Source organism: Marmota monax, unplaced genomic scaffold, assembly GCF_021218885.2.
Source record: "Marmota monax isolate L192 unplaced genomic scaffold, Marmota_monax_Labrador192_F-V1.1 WCK01_AAM20220418_F8-fsc00023, whole genome shotgun sequence".
NCBI lineage: Eukaryota > Metazoa > Chordata > Mammalia > Rodentia > Sciuridae > Marmota > Marmota monax.
Window position 1 is genome coordinate 5,298,302 of NW_026692907.1, and position 23,978 is coordinate 5,322,279.

General features: G+C 44.7%; 1 protein-coding gene and 1 long non-coding RNA gene across 7 annotated transcripts in view; one reads left to right on the forward strand and one right to left on the reverse strand.

Moving 5' to 3' along the window:
• Fyb2 (FYN binding protein 2) overlaps positions 1-16,730 on the reverse strand; it is a 99,092-nt gene extending 82,362 nt beyond the window's left edge. For 3 of the 6 annotated variants that reach the window (XM_046451039.2, XM_046451038.2, XM_046451036.2), the window contains exon 1: positions 16,422-16,728. In XM_046451039.2, coding sequence (XP_046306995.1) covers positions 16,422-16,430 — 9 coding nt within the window. In that variant the 5' untranslated portion in view covers positions 16,431-16,728. Of the gene's footprint in view, positions 1-16,421 lie in introns of all 6 variants that reach the window. The other 3 variants (XR_009227383.1, XR_009227382.1, XM_046451045.2) reach the window with 2 other exon arrangements.
• Positions 15,130-19,711, forward strand: LOC124096947 (uncharacterized). The gene is made up of 2 exons (XR_006853057.2): positions 15,130-15,821; positions 18,260-19,711. It is a non-coding gene; the product is annotated as an uncharacterized LOC124096947 (long non-coding RNA).
• The last annotated feature ends 4,267 nt before the right edge of the window (positions 19,712-23,978 follow it).

A 23,978-nucleotide genomic window follows, 5' to 3' on the forward strand; every position in this document is an offset into this window, starting at 1 on the left:
GCCAAAGAGATGGGAAAACAGAGCACAGAGCCGTGCTTATGTGAGAGGGCTTCCTGCTTTCCCCGCTGCCCTCCGTGACCCCGACAGAACAGTCACTCAGTGTCCTTTGGGTTGATGGCAGTTACACGTAAAGTGCAATTTACTGAACTCCAGAATAAGAAGGGCTGAGTGACCTCTTTGAGTCCCTGGATTGCTCTCAGCCCACAGTACACGTTGTAAACTCCTTAGCCATTTTAATTTCTTAGATTTTTTTTTTTTTTAATGTAAGAGTCCCAGCCACAGGAAAAAACAGTAAAAGAAATCAAAGACACCCTTCTAAATGAAACCAGGCCCACCCATACACACACGTATTTTGGGTGGTGCTGGGGATTGAACTCAGGGCATTGAGCATGCTAGGCAAGCACTCTACCAACTGAGTTATATCCCAGTCCAGCATTATGTATTTTTGTATTTTATAGAAGAGAAAGCATTCCCTTTTTTTGTCTATTTAACACTTCTTTCCATGATAATAGCAAGGGATGTCATTTTTAAGATCTGGAGTGCCAGAGCTGGGGTTGTGGCTCAGTGGTAGAGCACTTACCTAGCATGTGTGAGGCACAGGGTTTGATCCTCAGCAACACATAAAACAAATAAAGAAATAAATAAATAAAATGAAGGTATTATGTCCATATACAACTAAAAAAATACTTTTTTAAAAAAGATCTAATGCCAATTTCCTTTATGTTCATCATCACTCCCTCCCCCTCACCCCTACCACTGACATCCCATTTCTATACCACAGCGATTTATTGACCTTGGGCTGCAGTAACTGCTGCTTCCCAGATATAACCCCAGATGCCCCTGTCAACCCAGAACAGCAGGTGTGGCTAGCCCCATTTTACAGATAAGAAAACCAATGCTAAGAGAAGTTTAGCCTAGAGACTGAAAACCTTGCTCATTAGTCAGCTAATTTGTGTTTGGATCCTGGATGTTTGATTGACAGTGGGCAACTTTGATTTAGTCTTCACCTTAATTCCCATCAATAAAATGGAAACAATGGTAGTGTTTACTCTATTGTCAGTTAATTCAGGCAATCCATGGTAAGTGTCATCATAGAGCCTGGGGTGTGGTCTCTTCTCTCCCGAGGGCTAATTGCCATTATCACTGGTGCCATCAAGTTCACAATAAGAGACAAGTTTAGATTTAACTATGAGTCTTTGGTGGTATGCATGTGTCCCTTTCTCCAACCTCCAAAGCTTACCTGCTGGAAATTTATCTGCAAATTCAGATATTAATGTATTTAAAGGTAGAACTTTGGGTAGGTAATTAGGATTAAGTGAGGCAAGCGGGGTAGGGAGGCATGATGGTAAAGTGGCTTTTAAGATGAGGAAGGGAGATAGAAACTAGCATCCTTGCTCTGTCTTACTATGTGACACCCTCCATCACATTAAGATGCAGCAAGGAGGCCCTCACCAGATGCTGAGCAGATGCTGACACCATGCTTAGACTTCCCAGTTTCTAGAGCTGTACTTTTTGTTTTTAAAATAACCTACCCAGTTTCAGGTATTTTGTTATAGTCACAGAAAATGCACTATGTCAAGGTCTAACTTCAAAATTCAAGAGCTTTTCACTATATCACATTGAGTTAGGCCCCTTTCAGACTTTTGTTTACTCTGAAACCAGGCTACAAAGGAGAAGTGATCAACTATACTATGTAGGTGAGAAGCTAAAGCTGGAACGATCAAGATACTTGCTTATGTTAAAAGAACTAAAATAAGTGGCAGACCTCCTGACCTCAATCCTAGCTCTAATACATTTTCACAGCCTAAATTTTTGGATGGAAGCAATCAATAAATTCAACTGGAAGGTGTTTGAAAGACCCTTTCAAAATTTCTTCAAACAATAAGAATTGATGCTTGACAGTCTTTATGCTAAGTATTTATTCTGCTAATCCTCTCACTGAACCTGGAGATCTTCTTTACTCAAAGAACAAGCATGATATTCTCCAGTTTCATCTATTTACTGGCAAATGCCATAATTTTATTCTTTTTTTATGGCTGAATACTGTTCCATTGTATATATATAAACTACATTTCCATTGTATATATATAAATTACTTTATCCATTCATCTGTTGAAGGGCATCCAGGTTGGTGCCATAGCTTGGACATTGTGAATTGAGCTGCTATAAACACTGACTTGGCCACGTCAGTATAGTATGCTGATTTTAAGTCCTTTAGGTATAAACCAAGGATTGGGGTAGCTGGGTGAAATGGTGGTTCCATTCCAAGTTTTCTAAGGAATCTCCATACTGCTTTCTAGAGTGGTTGCATCAATTTGCAGTCCCACCAGCAATGTATGAGTGAAGCTTTTCCCTACATCCTCAACAATATTTATTGTTACTTGTATTCTTGATAACTGGAGAATATCATACTAAGTGAAATAAGCTAGTTTTAAAAAACCAAAGGCTGAATTTTCTCTCTGATATGTGGATGCTACCCATATGAGGGAGAGTAAGGAGGGGAATTGGATTAGACAAAGGGGAATGAAGGGAAGGGGGAATGGGAATAAGAAAGACAGTAGAATGAATCAGACATAACTTTCCTCTGCTCACATGTGAACACCTGACCAGTGTAACTCCGCATCATGTTCAACTCCCAAAATGGGATCAAACTTCTAATGGGTTCCATCCCATGTATGTATAATATGTCAAAATATGCCTTAGTGTCATGCATATCTAACAACAAAACAACAACAACAACAAAGAACCAGCAAAGCCAGAGCCCTCTGGGAGAGGTTTACAGCAGCAATCAGTTACACACCAATCCTGACTCCAGGTGCCAGCTCCTGATTTCCTTCACCTTGGGAGGCTGCCGGCTGTGTGGTGCCCACACTACCTCTGCACCTTCCAAGGAAAGAAGCATTCTTGGCCCTTTGGAGAAATCCATGCACTGATGGCTTTCAAAAGAAACTGTGCTATGTAGAAAAGAGGCCTGGGCTTCATCCTGGCTCCGTCCCCAACCAGACGTGTGTTTGAGCAGGCACTTGACGTCTCCTCCCTGCCGATGAAATGGAGATGCTGGTTTACAGCAGTGATTGGACGCTTGTCCCTTGGAGAAGTAAGAAGGTAGATGACCGAATTCTCTGGGTAACATTCCTTCCTGTCTCTGATAGATATTAATCTCTACATCAGACATGAACCCAGGATACCGAGCTCTCCACCCCCAGGAGCACTGGTCACACAGTGACCTCAGGGGCCTTTTATGTAGACCACCATGTGAACAGGGTCCCTTGGAGTTGTGCAACTTGGTGTCCCTTGCAGAGAAAAGTGGTGAGAGTGGGGAACAAATGTTCTCTGTCCTCTTGGAACTTTTAGGTATATAGTTTGCTTGAAAGGTTAAGAGAGATTGTTCATTCAGTCATTCATTCAATGACTGGGTCAGTGCCCACTTTATAGCAGAATGCATTACAAACAATAAAACATAACAAAAGTACAGGTAGAGCATCCCTTATTCAAAATGCTTGAGATCAGATATTGGAGTTCTTCAGATTTTAAAAAAATATTTGCATAGAGTTTATCAGTAGGACACCTCAAATCTGAAAATCTAAAATCTAAAATGCTCTAAAATTCAAAACATTCGGCACATTATGTTGGTGCTCAAAAAGTTCTGAATTTCAGAGCGTTTCAGATCTCAAAGCATTTCCGATTTCCATTTAGGGATATCTGATGGGCATGCCCTGAACGATTTATTTGCCTCTCGTTTCCTCCTCCACATACTTATTTTTCTGGAAGCCTGCAGTCTTACTTCCTCCATTCCATCCACTCTGCTGGATTTACTACTCTCTTTCATTCACCCTTGGAGGTTTTAACATAGTGCTCAGAGCAGAGAAGACATTCCATAAATATTTGTTGGGGGAATCAATGCCTCCATGCCTCCACACACATTTTATCCTCTGCCCAGAATGTTCTCCCTGTTTATTATCCGAAAAGCATTTGTCCTGCTTGGCTCAGCTCAGGGGCACCTGCCAGAGGAGCCTTTCATCAGGTCTGCAGCAGGAGGTGGTAAATCCCCTGTACTCCTGGAGACCCCGTAGCTCCTTCCACTAAACTGTTTATCTTACTGTTATTTCCTTACAGTTTCCCCTTCCTCCTAGGCTGCCTTGTCTGTAAGAGCAGAAATAGGGCTAAGAAGATGGGATCTGGGGTTGAGAAGTCCTAGGTTGGTACTCTACCTCTATAAATTCTGGCTCTGTCTCCTGGACAAAGCTGTCTCAAGTCTCAGGTCCCCTGGGTCTTGATGAGTGAAATGGGGATACAATTGTTCCCATCATAAGATTGCCTGGACATGGATGCTGGCCTGGTGCCTGGCACCTAGGTGGTCCACAATGATGGAGAAGGGAGTTGGGGTTTGATAAGGAGAGGGATGAGGAGGAGGACCATGACGGCAATGCTGATATGATTGTCATGGCGATGCTGACAGTGAGGAAATGATCAGCAGCTCAGCAAACATGTGTAGGGTTAATTGACCTGATGGCTTCAGACGGGAAAACTGTTTATTGGGTCTGATTGGTGACATCTTAGCTTCCAGTAATAGGAATGCTTCAGCTGTGACTGGCTCCTCTTCTGCATTCACCGGCAGGAGGAATGCATTTCCTTCCCATGTCCACTCCAGTCTGCACCTATTCTCCCCATTCTGTGACATCACCCTGTGAAGTTACCCTCTCCCCCTTTCCAGCTCTCTGCTTCCTACCTTGTGCCACGCTGGCTAGCAACACTCATTCAAGATGACAAGGACCCGTTCTGCTCTGCTAAGGCTCAGTCCACATGCCCATTTTTCAAGCCCTCCCAGAAGAGGTTCCTCTTCACTTTTGATCAGCAAAAGATCTGGAAAATAGCAAGGGGACCCTAACAAGGAAAATAATTGACAAAGCCCTCCAGACAGAGGTGGCCTTGAATTCATCTATGGGGACAGGTCAGGCTTTGTCACTTGGCTCAGAGGACAGCTTGAGGTAAACAGCTGGAACAAACAGAGGGCAGATCGAGGCAGGTGGCTTCACAGAGCATTAGCTGAAATTCTTCTTTGTGTTAATGGCCAAGAGGATATAAGAAGACTTGAAGGCCAGACAACGTAGGCAGAAAGGTAAGGTTACCTTTCTGTCTTAGCTTAGAGAGACAGAAGGTGAGAATAGGAGTGATCTAGTTGCTGACTCTAAGGTGTTGGAGCCTTGGGTCCTCAGCAAGAACGCACAAGCATTGACTCATTGAGGCACAGTTGAAAATAGAACTAATACTGGAATCAAACAATCCAGGGCTTGGATATCTGGCATGTCACTCTGCCATCTGGGAGAAATCACGTGGTTCCTCCATTGATTCATCTATAAAATGAGATGCCTTCAGATTTTGGAAACTTGTAGTAAGCTCCCCAGTGCCTATCTAAATACTGGTCACAGAGTAAACAGTTAGTAGTGTCACTGCCCCTGTCATCATTCTTGTTCCTCAACTACTTAAGCCACCAGAAGAGAGAGAACAGTGAATTAGAAACAAACACTGCTTTTTCCGAGTGGAATTAACAATAGAGAGTACAACAACATGGAGAAGTTAAATAGGCATTTACACATTTCTTTTTTTTTTTTTAAATTTTTTATTGTTGGTTGTTCAAAACATTACAAATTTCTTGACATATCATATTCCACACTTTGATTCAAGTGGGTTATGAACTCCCACCTTCACCCCATACACAGATTGCAGAATCACATCAGTTACACATCCATTGATTTACATATTGCCATACTAGTGTCTGTTGTGCTCCGCTGCCTTTCCCATCCTCCCTCCTCCCCCCTCCCCACCTCTCCCCTCCCCTCCCCTCCTCTCTCTCTACCCCCTCCACTGTATAACCCTGAGGGTCTCCTTCCATTACCATGCAATTTCCCTTCTCTCTCCCTTTCCCTCCCACCTCTCATCCCTGTTAAATGTTAATCTTCTTCTCCTGCTCTTCGTCCCTACTCTGATCTTAGTTACTCTCCTTATATCAAAGAAGACATTTGGCATTTGTTTTTTAGGGATTGGCTAGCTTCACTTAGCATAATCTGCTCTAATGCCATCCATTTCCCTGCAAATTCTATGATTTTGTCATTTTTTAATGCAGAGTAATACTCCATTGTGTATAAATGCCACATTTTTTTTATCCATCCGTCTATTGAAGGGCATCTAGGTTGGTTCCACAGTCTTGCTATTGTGAATACACATTTCTTAACAACGTTGTGCATGCTCTGAAAACAGCTTTCGGGTGCAGTGTGTTCAAGATGGACTGGTCAGTGGTAGGCTGAGCAATGCTCTCCCCGCCCCAGGGTCGCCCATGTCCTCCCCTGGGAACCTGGGAATAGTTTGTCGGGCTGCTCCACCTGGTGAATGGTTATCCAGGTGGACTCCACATAACTGCAAGGGACCTTGTAAGAGAGGCTGGAAGGCCCTAGTCTTAGAAGATGTAAGGATGGTCTCCAAAGAGCAGAGAAGATGCTACTCAGATGGCTCTGAAGTTGGAGGAAGGAGTCATTGAGCCATGAATGCAGATGGCCGCTAAAGTGCAAAAGATAAGGGAACAGATTGTTTGCAGGGCCTCCAGGTGGAATGCAGCCCTACAGACCCATTTTAGGTTTCTGACCTCCAGCACTGCAAGACTGTGAATTAATGGCATTGGAAGCCACTCTGTTCATGATCATTTGTTACAGCAGCAATAGGAAAAAAACATAATGCTCTCATACAAACAAACAAAACCCCCCAATACTCCAGGGTACACACTGGTTAGGATAGACCGGGTTCTGTTGTGATAACCCAGCAGCCCCCAGATCTCAGTGGCTGAACCTAAAAGTCTTTCTCTCACCCCAATTGCCACATGGCCAACATGAGTCTGAGGTGAACCGCTCACTCAGGGATTCACTCTCTCTCTGTGATGTTGCCATTTCAGCATGGGTCTCACTGTCCTGGGGGCCGCTGGAGGAGCAGAGAGATTCCCACCTTCTTGCAGGTCCTGGAGCTTCACTACTGTACATAGCCCATCGGCCAGCTCTTATCAAATGACCCCCATCTAATTCTAAGAGAAGCTGAGAGTTGCTAAGAGAGCAACAGGAATGTTTGGTGAGCAATTGCCATCTCAGGCCCTGGCACGGAGGTGGTGGCTTGGGAAGGCTCTCTGCAAAGAAGTGGCTCCCAAGCTGGGAACTGGCAGATGCAGCAATTAGCCAGGAGAAGTGAAGGGAGACTGAAAGCAGGCCAAGTGTGGGCGAGCTAGAGTGGAGTGAAGAGGGGGAAATGCAGGAAGATGGTAAGTATGATTTTTCCCAAGGCAAGACCCACATCACCATTCATCGTGAATTGAACATCTGTTTGCCCAAACAAGATAGGCCCAAAGGCGTGAAAACTGTTGTTTTCCATATCATATTTGTTTTGGATAAAATCTCATCTAGTCATTTGGTGGAAAAGACTCTACATTGTATTTTTCCATTTATTTGAAAAGGGGTGCCGTGAGATTTGGCAGATACTTTTATATTAGGCTTTAAATTTTTTCTCAACCTTGGGTTGGGTTGGATGGTCATCTTTCAAGCCTATAGATTTCCTCAGTGGAACTTCAGACCCTAAGGATTCCACCTGGGGATTCATATACACTTGGGCTTACTAATTTAAAAACATACTCTGAAGAGCCCTAAAGCTTCAATCAGCTCTTCACCCAACGACATCGTGGACAGATATGCTGTGATATAAAGGAACAGCATGGAGTGGGGGAGTTGCAGGTCAATCCCCACACCTTCCTCCCCCAGGTGTTATTTAGTATCACATTGATTATATCTTAGTTGTAATCTTAGATTACATTTGTATATTGCTTTATAATTCATAGAATATTTCCCCACATATGATGTCATTTGATCTTTGTAACCATCCTGAAAGAAGGTCGACAATGTATTACCAACTCTGTTTTATAGATGAGGAGAGACTTAACCTTAAGAGTATAAAGCGGTTGCCCCTGGTTGTGCCAGTGGGATGGGAACCCAGCTTTTATGATTCCAGGTTATGCTCTTCTGTAACCTGTTTCTCCTTCCCTCTTTTTATTCCATTCCTCCAGAGTCAAGTAAGCCGTGAAGGCAAATAAGCTGTGACCACATGTTCCTTTGAGATACTTTGTGTCTACAAATTCTGTCATGCCACACTTCAGAAAATTTAGGAAATATGGACTTTTTTTTTATAGTAGCAAGTATTGAGTGCCAGCTATGTACTGGGTGGTATGCTAAGAACTGAACATTTCAAACTGGCTTAACCTTTACAAATAAACTATGAGACAAGTTCCATCATTATTTTCATTTTACAGATGACGTAACTGAATCATAGAGAGATGTAATTTTTCCAATGGTATGTGACTTGTGCCCAGGCAGTCCACCCTGAGTTTTGAGTTTTTAATGAGTCTAAGTGATGCATTTATTACATCCATGGGTTCTTTCTGCTCTGGGTCTGCTCTACCTTTGGTTTAGATTTTAAAGTCTTCTATGACTAGCTCAACTCCATCTCTCCTCCCTGTTTGGGATATGAACCCCTTCCCATGATCCTTAATATCCTGTGTGTTTCTCTATCACTGAATTTATCATAATTTATTATGAATGTCTATGTTTCTGATCTTAGTTTACTCTGGATTCCTTGGATGGACATCATCCGAGGTGTCTGTCAACAGATGAACAGATAAAGAAAATAAGAAACTCTGTACAAAATGGAGTATTACTTGGCCATAAAGAAGAATGAAATCATGACATTTATAAGAACGTGGATGGAACTGGAGGTCATCACATTGAACAAAATCAGCCAGACCCAGAAAGACATTTTCTTTTACATATAGAAGTTAAAGAGAGAGAGGGATAGAGAGCAGAGAGACAGTGAGAGACAGTGAGAGACAGAGAGAGAAAGAGAGAGAGAGAGAGAGAGAGAGAGAGAGAGAGAGAGAGAGAGAAGGAGGGAGAAAGGGAGGGAGGGGATAATCTGGGGGTAGAAGAGGGACTACTAGGGAAGGAGTCTGAGTGGAGGAGAAAGAAAGGGGAGGTTTACAGAGGGCTAAAGGGAGGGAGGACACGGCCAAAGCACACCGTCATGAGTGGAATAGACACATCCCAAGTCCAGGTTTGAGACTCACACTCCAGTGATCTTTCCTTGGACCATTACTAGAGAAAAGTCTCCTGTGTGCAGGCTCAGAAAATAGCACTTTTGGAACAAATAAGAGCACAGCATACTTTTGAATGATTTTTTTTAAGAGAGTGAAAAGTGGTAGCTTTCACCACGTTTATTCTGTAAAAGTTCAAGTGATAAATATTTCAGCATTCAAATGGTTTAAAACCTTTCCCAACTTTCCACCCCCTCTTTCTCTTGCCTGAGGTCACACATTGATTTTGCAATAAGCCACTGGTTAGTTCACAAAAGAGTGCAGAGGGTTAGGAAAGGGGTTTGAATTTTAATGTTAGCTCTGCTACAGATTTTAGATTGGGGGAATTTTGATTATATCAGCAACTCTGAGTATTAGTGATGGATTTGATTATTTTATAGAACATTCAAATATATTTTCCTATGTTATCTTTGTATACAAAATTGACAAGTAGGTATCATTAAATTCATGCCAAGGAAAGAAAACTGGAGTTCCGAGAAGATCAGTGAACTGTTCAAGGCCGTCTAGAAGGTGGGTGGCAGATCTGACTGGGGATTTAGATCTTTTGGCTTAATTTTTTTAAAACCTCTTTCCCATATACCGTTCACTACCATCATGATACAAAGGGACCAGACCAGTGGTTTTGGAGTTAAGCATGTTTGAGTTTGAACCCTGCCCCATCTGCAAAGTGAAGAAGATGATTACAGTAATAATAGTGAAGAGTAATAAAACCTTAAGTCCTTTCAGTATTGATAAAAAACAGTGCGTGACGTTTCTGAAGCACCTTACTTTAAGTGTTACAGGTGTGAACGGATCTAAATGAATGGACGGGGTAATCAGGAAGGAGCACTGGCCACCGTCCCATGATCCTTTCTGTGCATGGCCCATGCCTAGTGACTACACAGCTGCTCAGATTTCTTCCCTGAAGAGCTAGGGACAGCTGCTATTTTTGAAGAGGTCAAAACAGCAACATGATCCAGAGCACCTCTGAGGTTGGGCAGGGGAGGGCACAGCCCCATATATTTACATGAATGTTCTTAATTTGCTGATAAGCTCTGCATATTCGTTTGTTAGGTCTACTACAGCAAAGGACCACAGACTGTGGCTTAAATGAGAAATTTATCAACTTAGAGTAGTTCTGGAGGCTGGAAGGGCAAGATCGAGTGTGGGCAGGGTGGGTTCTTCCTCAGGACTGGGGGAAGGACCAGCTCCAGGCCTGGCCCCTTGGCTGGTAGCTGGCGTCCTCATGTTCGCTTGCTGTCCTCCCTGTGTGTTTATGTCCACTGGCCTCTGTGTGTCCCCTGTTCAAATTCTCCCTTTTCATGAAGACATCAGTCATGTTGGATTAAAACCCACTCTAATGACCTGCCCGCTATCATTGATTATTTCTACAAAGACCTTCTAAAGAAGGCCTAATATCTCTGAATAAGGCCACATTCTGACATAATGGGGGTGCAGGTTTCAACACATGAGTTTTGGAGGAGGTGGGAGGGATACAATTCAAAAGATAATGGTCCACCTATTATCAATACCTAGAGTTCACTGCCTGTTTGAGGTCAATGAGTTGTTCTAAGCTCTTTGTGGCTATTTAACATATTTAAACCCCAGTGGAGTGCTAAGAGGTGGGTATTATTATTTCCCCTTTACAGATGAGGCATCTGGGTCATAGAGAAATGAAGTAAGATGCTGAACACTGAACAGCCAGTATATGGTAAGGCCAGAAATTTCTGCCTGTCAGGCTGCCCAAGGGACCATGCTTCTCAGCACCAGGCTTTGCTGTCTCTTTGAGCAAGACATAACCCTTGTTTCCTGGGATCTCATAGTCCAGACCAGGTCTGTTCAAAGGGCCTGGGTCTTGCAAGATGAGGAAAGACCAGTTGCAGCTAAGGATCTGGGAAAGGCTGATCAGGGTAGTGGGGTTTCAGCTGAGTCACAATGAAGGGATAATCAGCCGGGGGGACAGTGGGGTGTCCATGCAAAAGCAGCCCAGGGACCAGGGCTGGAGTTCCGGTGGGAGGGTGCGGTGCTAGTGCCAGAGCACTTTGGCCTGGTCAGCCTGGCTGCAGGGCTTGGACCCCACATGTGGGCAACAGGAACTGCTGAGGGGCTCAGTAGTGGAGTGACATGACCAGATTTGCCTGTTGGAACCATTTATTCCCAGGGGAGACCCGACTCAAAGGGAAAGCAGCCATGGGCCACATGCTGGTGACAGGGTGAGGGACAAGGCAGGCTGGCATGAATTTTAGCCCCGTGGTGGCTCCAGCCCATGCCTGCCTCACCCCCAGGGATCCAGCACACAATCCAGCCAGCCTGCCTTGGGTGGGGACTGTGACCAACGGGGTGATGTCCTTCCCTCCTCAGAGGTTCTCCCAGAACCCACGAGAAACCTCATGCCTGCTATCTGACCTTCCACCCCCACACCCGACCCTCCACCCTCCTTTTCGGTGTGTATCCTTCTCAGTTGGCAGGGCTACTTTGGCAGGTGATTCCCTGACGTAAGACTTATTCCTTAAAAATCAGGAATTGTTAAGGAAAATAAGAATTTTTCAAGGAAAAAAAAATCTCTAAAATTGCTCTTGAAACCTTGTTAAGTGATAGACCTGGATACTGTCAAAATCAAGCTATATATGACCTCAGGAGTGTCCGAGGGTCCCAGGATGTCAGAGCATCGTTACCATGGAGACATTCAGTCAACCTCCCATTGCAGAGATGAGGCCCCAGTGGCTCCCTGGCCTGACCCTCAGGAGATGCTTGGTAGATATCTATCAGATGATGAGAGAGGCTGGCTGAGCCACCAGATGGTCAGACTCAGTTTACTCTCAACATGAACAAGAGTGGCTGTGGACCGGCCATGGCACATGAGGCGCATGGGCTGTGGTAGTTAAAAAGTATGTGACCATCTCTGCCTCTGGGTTTCAAATTTTCCCCTGGACGGGAGTTGTTGAGCTGGTTGTTCTTCGAGCAACTTCCCAACTCCTACGACTTGCTCAGATCACTTGACTAATCAGAGGCACAGGTAAACTTATGTGTAGTTCAATTATGACTCCAAAGCTCATTCATCAAGAATCCAAGCACCACCTTCAGAAGATGAATGGAAATACAATATATATACACCATGGACTATTACTCAGCCATAAAGAAGAATGAAATTATGGCATTTGCTGGTAAATGGATGGATCTGGAGACTCTCATGCTGAGTGAAATAAGCTAATTAGCTCCAAAACCAAAGGCCAAATGTTCTCTCTGATATGCGGATGCTAACACAAAATAAGGGGGCAGAGCGAAGAAGTTCATTAGATTAGACAAAGGGGAATGTAGAGAAGGGAGCAGGGATGGGAATAGGAAAGACAGTAGGATGAATTGGACATAGCCTTCCTATGTTCATATATGAATACATGACCAGTGTAACTCCACGTCATGTACAACCACAAGAATGGGAAGTTATACTTCATGTATGTGTGTCAAAGTTTACTTTACCGTCATGTGTATCCAAAAGCAACAACAAAAATAAATAAATAAAAATGAAAAAAGAACAGAAAAAAAAAAAAAAAGAATTCAAGCACCATTTGTAAGCTCCCTGACTGACCAGTTCTCCCACCTCAAAAATGCTATAATTCTCCCTTGCCAAGACTGTAACTGAATGGAAACCTACCTGGCTGAGGGCATGCATTGGGGTACACCTTCATGCTCCAATCTAGAAAAATCCACTGGCCTCTTTGGGGGTCTAAACTATATAATAAAACATATTCATACACAATTCCCTTAAGCCTTATACCTTGGGGAGAGAATAACTTTTTTAATGACAAAAGAGATTGAAGGTTATCTAATTGCTTCAATATCTATCGATATAAAACAAACTACCTAAAAATCGAGTGGCCAAAAACAACAACAACAAATGATTGTTGTGAGCCTCAGCATTGTGTGGGTTAGGAAAGTGGACGGTTCCGCTGGGTGCCCTCTCTGGCCCGCAGGTATTGATGGAAGTTATTCGATGGTTTCTCACTGGCCAGTGGGTGCAGGGCCTGTGTTAAGCCTTGTGGGAAGACCTGGAAGGGGTGGCTTAGCTGGAACTGTCCCCCAGTGTCTACATGAGGTGTCTCCAGCATGAAAGCCACGGGGTACAGACTGCTGCTCCAGGGGCTCAGGATTGCAAGATCACACGTTCTCAGGTGAGGTGGAGGCAGCGTGGCCTTTCATTTTACACCCCCAAGTCCCACAGTGCTCTGTGTGCCTAACTGTATTGCTCCAAGCAGCTACAATCTTGCAGAGTCTCATGGGAAAGGAACACAGATCTCTCCTCTGGATGGGAAGAATGTTAGAGAATGTAAGGCTGAATTTTAAAGCCATATGCTGACATACCCTAAGCACCTGACACTCTCCTAATTCAGGCACCTTATCTTGGTTAGCCCTCCTGCCTTGGACTCTAAATCTGAATAGCTGAGAGCTTGCATGGCCCCTTAAACTAGAACTGATGCCTGATCTCCTTCCAAACGTGCTCTGTCTTAAATTATCTCAGCAAACATTGATGGACCCTGTTCTTCCAGATGTTCAGGCTACACACCTTGAAGTCATTGACAATTTATTTATTCTCTCTCTCCAATCCATCCATAAATCCTATCTACTCCTTTAATATACAGCTGCTCTTCAACTTATGATGGGGTTACAGTCCAATAAACCTGTGGCCAATTGAATATAATTTTAAAAAAATATTTTTAGTTGTAGATGGATACAATACCTTTATTTATTTTTATGTGGTGCTGAGGATTGAACCCAGTGCCTCACACATGCTAGGCACTTGCTCTACCACTGAGCCACAACCCCAGCCCCCAGTTGAAGGTAGATTAGGTCAAACATGCATTTAGTACACCTGAACTGCTGAACCTCACCGCTTAGCACCACAGCAGGCTGTGGAGCATGGGCAGTGTCCTCTGTGTAACCAGAATTCTACCTCCTCTGTCTGCCTTCACTGCTAGGACTGGTCTGAGCCTCCAGCCCCTCCTGCTTGGCCAACTGCAACACCTCTTACCTGGTCAGCAGCTTCTGCTCTTCTGACCCTTACCTTCTAGTTTCAGAACCACTGCCAGATGATTCATACAAACTTAAGTTTGATCACGCCATTGATCTGCTCACAAAGCTCAGGTGGCTCGCCATTTCACTCAGGAAAGCCTGAAATTTCTATAATGGCCTCAGAGTTTCACATGATCTGACTCTATTACCTTTTACCATTCTCTCCTGGCTTCCTCTCCACCAGCCAGTCTGGCCGTTTTGCTGTTCTTTGTTCATATCAGATAAGTTTCTGCATCAGAGCCTTTGCATCTGCTCTTAACTCTCTGAAGAATTTTCTTCCCTAGGATAATCACAGAACCAACCCTCTAACCTCCTTCAAGTTTCTGTTCAAATGCCTCCGTATCATCATTATTGAAAATGTCCCACTTAAAATGACAGCTTCTTCTGTGACCTCAGCCTTCTTAAGCCCTTTCCTGCATTGTGTATCCACATTGCATTGATGGCCATTTCTCAACACACACACAAACAAGGATATACACACATACACACTGTATATACATATTTCATTGTAATTTATTTCTCTCTTCCACTAGATTTTGTTTTATGAAAGCAAGTATTTTTGACTGTTTGGTTCCTTGCATTGATAGCACCTAAGATAGGACCTGACCATACAAAAAATATGTTCAAAAAATACATATTGAATGACAGAATTTTAAAAACTTTTCTAAAAATTACAACAATCCTCTTTTCCAGTTAAAAACTACCCATGTTTTTTTTTCAATCTTCTCTTCCCTCTTTCTGATCAGTAAAAGTTGTGTAATTGTGTTTACTTATCCCACAAGAATGTTAATAGCTAACAAAAATGCCCTTTTGTACATCTTTCTCTAAATCCCCTGCATTCTTCCCGTTCTCCTGTTTTGATCTTTGCTAGCCATGCTTGGCTGGGAGCTGGCAATCTGTAGCTTTTATTGACAAATGGAAGCTCGTGTCCCAGCTCTGCTTCTTACCAGCTGTGTGACACTAAACGAATGATAACATTCTGACCGTCAGCTTCCTCACCTATTAAAAAAAATGGTACAAACAACATCTGCCTGTGTCATAGCTTAGCTTCAATGAATAGCGGATGCCTGTTCAGATGCTGTCCATCAGAGAGGGCAAAGTACAGCTCAGCTTCATTTTTTACGCCCACACTAAATCTATTCAGCTGGCACTTCTCTACCAAGGAGGAACTTCCCAGAGTTGCTCAACAGCGTGCTCTGGGCAGGATACTGGAGAAAATTCAGAGGGAGAGGGAAGCAGTATCAGAGCGCCCTGGCTCACCTGTTTCCAAAACTCAGCTAACTGGACTGGACTGCCATTCAGGGCACAATGCCCTGGGACAAAGGGGGAGCTTGTCTTGACCAGCGACAGCTGATTGGTTTTAAGTCAGCACAGAGGACCTGACACCTGGGGGGAAGCGGCATGACTCACGGGAGAAAATGATTTGCTTTCAAATACAGAATAAGGAGATATGAAAGCAGAACACACACTCTCCAAATGAAACAGACTCATTGAAGAAAAAAAATAGAGGAGAGCAGAGAATGGGAGAAGGAAAAAGGAAGATGCAATCAGTCAAGCGGAGAAACCTCCAAGTACGCAAACAGCGCTCAGCCATCCGAGGGTAAGGGAGTGCCACCCCACTTAATGACATCATAGGTCCTCTATTTTTATCAGCACCGCCAGTAATCCTGCAAAGCCTTATTCTAGCATAATACTGTTTGACCCATGAGGAAACCAGGTAATACTCTGGCTCTAGGCCACACAGTTCATGAGGAGCAGAGCCCAATCTAAAGCCACAAGTAAGCACCTGGTAGCCATCTCTTGCCAGCTCCAAGCTCTGCCTGTGAACCAGGAAGCCTGCTAATCACCGCAGAGGCCGGGCAGTCCAGGAGGGCAGGTAAATAGAGAGGAGTGCAGGCACCTGACCTGTCCTGGGGAAGCAGGCGTGAAGCCCAGCTCAAAATTAGAGCTGGGACCCCCCATGCTGTCCTCCTCCGCGTCTCTCAGACCCTCCTGCTCTGCAGGGCACAGGACACAGCAGGGTCCTCCACATCCCACCTGCCCCCAGTAAGGCCAGTGTGCTCTACACCATGCCTGACATATTCATTCCTGTCCAGAAGGCTGGAGACACAGGCAGCCTGTCCTCAGGGCTGTCTGCATCGGGAGAACAACCTGGCAAGAAAGGACACAGAAAGACAAGGTCCAAACCAAAGAGTCTTACCTCTTCCATAGCTTTCTTCTGGGAGACAAATCCAGCCTCCCAGAGCTGGATCTAGAGATCAAGTGCGTGGCTCCTCTGTCCCTGCCTCTGCCTGCCAGGGAGTAATCACTTCCCGCTGCTGCCTGGGAGACACCTGAGTCCAGGTGCTCCACCTGCTCAACCTGGGTTGTAGCTCCTCCCTTGCCTGGGGCTGGGGCTGAGCATGGGCCCGCCTCCATCCTGGGAGTGTGGCAAGGTACCTGCAGGGTCCCCTCTGTGCACAGATCCAGAGACCTCAGCCAGCTCAGCAGGCGGCTCTTCCCTGCTCCCAGGCTGGTCTGTCCCTCCCTCTCTACTTTGTGCCCATGTCTGGGGAGGTGATGAGGAATGGGGCATGTCCTGCCCCTCCAGTTAGTTCAGAATGCTCTGGCTGGACACTGTGATCCCCATTGGGAACAGCCTGGTCTAACCCCTGCTGGTGGTTACTTCATTTTGTAATCACCTTCTCAGGGGACAAGTGTGTCTCAGCTCACAGGGGTATCCATGGAGGTGAGAAAGGGAGCTAACGTAATAGCACCTGGTCTGGGCAGGTGTTACCTAGGTATCTGAATACAGGCTTTAATTCTTACAGTAGCCCTGGGAAGCATTATTATTCCCATTTTAACTGGTGAGGAGACTCAGGCTGAGAGGCTTCTATGGCCTGCCCTCAGTCACATAGGTGCTGCGTTGAAGGATCCAGGTTTGAACCTGATCTGGCTGACTGTAAAGTGACTTTGCCTTCTGGGTTTGTTTGTTTTCCGACAGAGTTGGTGATGGAAAACCAAACCTCAGTTCCCAGCTTTGGGGGCTCCCAGCTGTCCTGGGGTGGGGACAAGCAGAGCAGGTCAGGTGGCTTGTGCCCTGCTTTCATGCAGCTGTGTGATTTTTCTTGCTTTGTTTGAGCCAAATTCTTGAATTACAGAGTGTCTCCTGTCCTGACCAGGGAAGAGGAGGTTGGGGGCAGGCAAGAAAGCCCCAGTGGCGCCCACCTCCTTTAGCAGTCCCAGACCTGTCTGGCCATCAGAGTCACATGGGAATCTATCAAAAATACAGGCTTTGAGTCCCCAACAAGACACTAAGTCAAAGCTTGTGGTTTAGGACCTGGTTGGGTGGATTTTACATAAGCTTTTAGCTCAGTGTCTTTTAAACTTTATGAATGACTCAGTAAGATATACCCTTTACCTCATGTCTCATCATACACACACATGCATTTATGGTGAAATAAAACCTTCTCTGAGCAAAGATCTCTCGTCCTGTGTGTGATTGTGCTGATATATTGTATTCTGAGCCACGATGTGCTATTTGATTAAACAGCACACCTCTTCTCTACACTGGCTTTATGACTCTCAGATCAACACAGCTGTGCGCACTGCTCACAGTCAGTGCAGGTCCCATTCCTCAAGCCTCCATGGAGTGTGACCACAGGTCTTCTGTAACCTCCCCTCAGCACTCTGGCTTTCACTGTGTCTCTGTGCACATGTGTGAGTCTTGTGCTGCTGGGGAGGCTCTCAGGCCCCCAGGCAGGGGTAGTTGGGCGGATGCATTTCCCTTGCTCTTAATGCCAGGGCTCCCCCTAGTGGCTCCAGTCCAGTCTGCCATGGTGGTAGGGATGAGGGATGGCAGGGCTCTCCCTGGACCTGGCTGGGCTGGGAGGTGTGCGTTTTGCTTTGGTTGAGGTTAAGTTACAGTAGCAGGCCCTGGGACACAGTAGGCACTAATCACTGGCAGCTGTTAGAGGTGGAGACTGTGTTGCCAGTGGGCTTAAGATCAATGGCTTGGAACATCCACCACCCCCTGTTGTCTTTCTTCTCATTCTCTAGGTGCTGAATTCAGTTTGCCCACATGCTGCGGACCCTGAGAAAGTCAACATGCCCCTCTGAGATGTGTGCTCTTCATCTTCATCAAAACATAATAAGAGGGCCGACAGTGTTGGTGTAGGATTGATGGTGGTGTGAGCCTCCTGGTGTGAAGCACAGGACTGCGTGGGCAGCTACAATGGCAGTTCCTCTCTTCCTTCACTCTGTCCCCTCAATCACTGGTGGCTGTATCCGTGTCAGAATGCACATGCTACACCTGAATGCGAAAACAAAATAGCATTGTCTTATTTCCCGACAATGATCTCACTTTGCTTATGAGCCCCCATCCTGAGATTAGCAAGTCCAAGCCACCAGCTTGGTAGAGAACCCTCATGTGCTTACATGGGAGAGTGACAGCACAAGATATAGATATGGGTACAGGCATTACAGGGAGAATTTGGGATGTGAAATTTGAAATTGACCTGAAATTAACCAGGTCTCACTACATTTAGGGATGAATATTTCATTACAATTAAGGATGAGGTTTTACTACATACCAGGTGCTTTGGTGATCTGTTGCTAGCTACAGGCCAAGGTGACTGTCCCCATGAGCTCCATTTAATCATGGACAAGGAATGGATGATGGATACCTGTTTATTGCCTGTCAGAAGCAATGCCCTAAACCTTGAAAATATTTCCTTCTTTGGTCCCCATTACGATCCTCACTTTCTAGTTGATAAGACGGAGGCCCCGTGCAAGCTGACCCATCTCCATAAGGAAGCTCAATTCCCCCACATTCCCACCCAGCAGCTGTGTTTCAGAACCCCCACTCCCAGCCATGCTGTTTGTTTCTATTTAAATCTTCAAGAAACACCAAACAACAAACTTCCAATTTGAGAGCTTGAAGGGTTCTCTGAAGCATTTTTTTTTCAAATTAAATTTTGAAAATAGTTTGCAAGAAGGCTCAGTAGATACTTAGCCTGAAGTTGGGCTCAGATCTTCTGGCTCTTCTTGGTCTTTTAAGCCCCTTGACTTCAGTTTGTTCTTTCTGGGCATGGGAATGATATGCCGTAATCTCCAAAAAGGTCACATCCATCCTTCAGGGCACTGAGTAGGCGGAAATCATATTTCTAGCACATTCTTGATGTTTCCAAACACTGCCTTCCATCTTAGATACTGTGTGAAGCTTTTCCATGTTTCCTTTCCTGTCTCAGCCTTTCATTACTTGGCAAATTCATTACTTTCACTCTGTACCCTAAGTAATGGTTTGTAGCAGAATACTGTAATGAGAAAAAGAAGCGTCGGGGAAAAAAAATCTGAAAATGGGAAATCACACGCTTTCACCTCTCTCTAGGGCAAACTTTGAGAACCATCTGTTGTATGATGATGAAACTGGAGCGTGTAGATGGATTGTCAGAGTTAGGATGCGGCTGCTGGAGTTACTATTAATATTAAAATTATTATTGGTTACATTAATTATGTCTGAGGATTTCCAGCATAACGTGTAATTTATTTATGTATAATTTATATCCTGACTACCTTCAAAAGGGAGAAAAGGAAAGAGGAGAGGAAGTCAAATTTACCGGGAGTCTATTGTGGAACAAGCTGCACAAGTTAGCACATATTTTCTTCTACTCCTCAGGACACAGTTGTGAGATAAGAGATGCTATCCCCAGTTGGCAAGGGACGAAAAGATGGCTCAAGGAGGCGAATACCTGCTCATGCAGAGAGCACAGTGTGATTCCTCATTTGAATGCTGGGGGCTGCTTGAATATATTGCTCTTCCCTCCATTGCATTCCCCAAAGGACTTGAGGGAGTGGACAATGAGGTTAACAGTAATAGTGGGGACGGGGCAGATGGGCAGGGAGGAAGGGATGGATGATCAGTGTAGAAATGCAGGGTGCATTACTACAAGGTATACAATTATTTAATGCTAATATATTGAAGAATAAAATGCCTAGGATTATTTTGGAAGTTAAAGTGTTCAAAAAAGTTCCTTTTTTACTAGTTTGTAATCCGCCTGGTTTATCTTTCATCTTGAAGGAAGCTTACATCTCAGTTATTTATCTCAGTAAACATCATAATAATATATAATAAGGTAGTAAGACCTCTTTTTTTTTGAAGAATGCTAAGCAAACATGACCAAGCCAAATTGCTCCTCTTTTAATAGTCTTTTAACAAGAATCTCAGCCCCCTACTTTATACCAGGTGTCCCGCTTAGAGCTAGGGATGCAGTGACCCCTTAGGTTCTTGTAAGGAAATCTTCTTCCTCCACCGATGCCAGCTACATTCTGTATGCATTACTCAGATGAATTATTAAGATGTTTTCTGATATGCTTGTCTTGTTGAGATCAAAGGAGAAACATCCCCCCTGTGGCAAGGAGATGGGGCTTGCCTGGAAGTGGGAAATCATTACTAGTATCAACCACTCACGTGTTCCCTCACCCAGAAAAGTGGATCCTTGGATAGAAAACTCAGGCAGGGAATCCCTGCCTCTCTTTGGGTCTCATTTACTTGAATCTGGACTTCAAGGCATAATCATACCCTGTGATCAGAATGCTTAAAGGCTCAGACAACTAGGATGTGGGCATGGTAGGTCTTTGCACAATGTATACAGGTCAGCTGGTGTCCTAGTCTGTTTATGCTGCTATAACAAAATGTCTTAAACCAGGAAACTTATAAATAGCATAAATTTATTGCTCACTTATGGGGCTCAGATCGAGACCCAAGTGGGTAGCTGATGAGAATCCAATCTGTGCTTCCAAGATGATCCTTTTGAGGTGATAAGAGCTGTGTTCATCACCATATGGCAGAGGGCAGAAGGGTAAAAGCCCAGCTAATTCCCTCCAGTTCTGTTATAAGGCACTAATCCCATTCCTCATGGCCTATTCCCCTCCAAAAATACCTCTTAATACTGTTGCATTGGGGATTAAGTTTCAATCTAAATTTTGGAGGAGACCCAAACCTTCAAACCACAGCAATCAGTCATGTGACTTAGGAATCATAATTTAGGTAACCAATTTCATATGTATTAGAAAGCTCTGTGGAGTCTAAAAGTCATCATGGTTCTTCCCTGTGAGGAGATGAGAGGCAATGGCTTCTCTCCACACTCATGTGCACAACTCTTCTCTGTAGCTGCTCTCTCTTGGGTGCCATGAGTATGATTTGTGGTGTAGGATATGTGTGCAGGCATTCCTGGATGGTAGGGTCAGATGACTTCTGAACTGTGGCAGCAGGGCAGAGGTATGGAAGACCCAAGCTGAAGATTCACAAACTCCATTTTTTTCAAAATGTTAACTGGCAAGCTATAGTGTGCTGTTTATTCCCCAGGTGTCACCCCCAGGTGTGTTGGTAAAATCTGCTGTAGTTAGACATTTCATCTTAACTCTGCCATAGTGAAAAAGAAGGCAGCTTTGGTTCATATTGGGATGGACTGTTAAATAAAGGGGAAGCAATGTCCTCCAAGGTCAGCACAGCTGCAGTGCCAATGAATGAGCAGTTCCACAGGCTACGAGTCTGGGACTATGGAGGGTATTCTATTATGGGAAGGAAGTAGACAGAGGAAATATTTTGTGTTCACCAAATCTCATTTTGAATTCCTTTTCCTGGATATGTGAGAAGACTATCTTTCTAGCATTTCTTGCAGTTATACTTAAGCACATGAATAGGTCCTGGTCAATATGTGGTTAAGAGATACAAATGTGACCTGTGAGACTGGTCAATTGTTTACTTTCTCTCTTCCCCTTTTGTAACAATGTCCGAAATCATGTGCTTAAGATAGGAAAATCACAAAATTGAAGGGACTTCCATTACTGAGTCCCTACTTCTAAGAAAGCCAGTGAAGAATCTTTCCAATAGTCACAAGATTGTGATACAAATAAATTTTTGTTGTATTAAGTTACCAAGAACTTGGGCCCATTTGTTACTGTGGCATATCCTACCTTATTCTGACTAATACAATTTTCTTACAGTACATTATTGAGACATAGTAAAACATTATGGTGGGATAGTAGGAAAAGCAAAGACAATGAAAACAGTTGGGTTGGGAGATAAGGAAATTTATCTTGATGTGGGTTTAGCCAGCTCCTTGGGGAGTGAATTGAAGGTCAGGCTGCAATTTGTAACAACATGATCTGGGCTATTGGGAATAATAGTAGGCACTACGATCATTGCCTATATTGTCCCATTAATTTTCTCAGTACTCTTAGGAGGTATGTATTATTACCCTCATTTTATAGATGAAGAAATCGACGTGTAAAGTGTTAAGAATTTTTCCCTAGACCATGCAGCCTGTAAGAAGCAGAACTGGGTTTCAATGTCAGATCTGTTTGACTGAGGTCTAGTCAAGTGCTATTAGCCACAGTGGTCTAGCTAGCAGGTGACTGTGCAGGAGAGCACAGGGATGACATCACTGTGACTCTAAGAGAGGGATGGGTACAGCTAATTAGAGAAGACTCATTGGCAGCATCTCAGGGATGGATTTCAACACCCGGAGAGAGAGAAACTGCAGTACCCAGAAAAGGTCTCAGAGCACCAGACCAGCCAACTAGGGGGTTAAAGCCCTACAGAAAAACACAGTGAAAATAAAGAACAGAGGCAGATGCTTAGTTAATGGAACCAGGATCAGTGAAGACCAAGGGACAGGTGAAACTCAGTGACACCCTGGTGACAGCAGACTAGAGTACAATGAACACCAACCAGGGTGAGAAGGTTAACACCAGATCTCTCTTGCTGGCAAGGGCTCTGCCACCCTGTCTACTTGGTTAGCTTGTGCTGGGGCCTGAACAGTCCTGGGCCTGGTGCTCAGCAGTCTCCAGACCTGCCTGGGACAGGCAGGGAGATGGATTGGAGAAGATCCTTGCTCTGGAGGAGCATTCGTGAACAGATAAAACCACACAAGCTGCGCTCTGCTAGCAACACAGCCAAAGTGCAAATACGTTTGGAAATACAAGTGGAAATACTGTGCATTTGACTTTTGATCAGTCTCAGCTCAACCACTTTCACCTAGTGACTTGTGGCTGACCCTCAGATCTGCAAAATGGGGCTCACACCCTCAACTCCCAGATGGTTGTGCCTGTGAAATGGTAGAAGATATATAAAGAATCATGCATAGCAGTTGGCACTTAACAGCCCTCAACAGTGAGAATTTCCCTGGGTTCCCGTTCCATAGAGGTGGAGCCACGTCTCTGCCTAGGGAGGGAAGGGAGGCTTCACAGAGCTAACAAGACTTGAATCTCAGGCCTAACACTGAGGGTGGGGTAGTCGAGAGAGAGACCACAGCTTGCGCAATGTCCTGCCTTCCACAGAGGTGATAAAGGCACAGCTTCTGCTTTCAGGAGTCTCTGTTTGTGAACCTTTGTCATCCTGATAGCAGTCCTAGGAGGTGAGCATCCTTCCCAAGTTCATGTCCATTTTGCCTGCTCACTAGCCATGCTCATCGTGGCCATCAGCTCAGGCTCCACCCTGCCAAGACTCAGTGAGTGCAACAGCTTGTGGGGAGGTAGGGTGCGGCCAGGCCCCTCCACCATGGTCCATGTGTCAGATCTCCATCAACTCATTCTGAATATGGAGGTTGGATGGGACAGACTGTCTGGCCCTGATTCAGATTGCAAGATGCAAGTCTATTGTCACTGAAATTAAGGGCTCCTGGGGAAGAGAGGTGGCATGTATCAATGAGATCTTGTTTCCTACTGCCTCTCAGAACAGAGGAGGCTGCTTCAAGCCACAGTGGCATAATCTGCG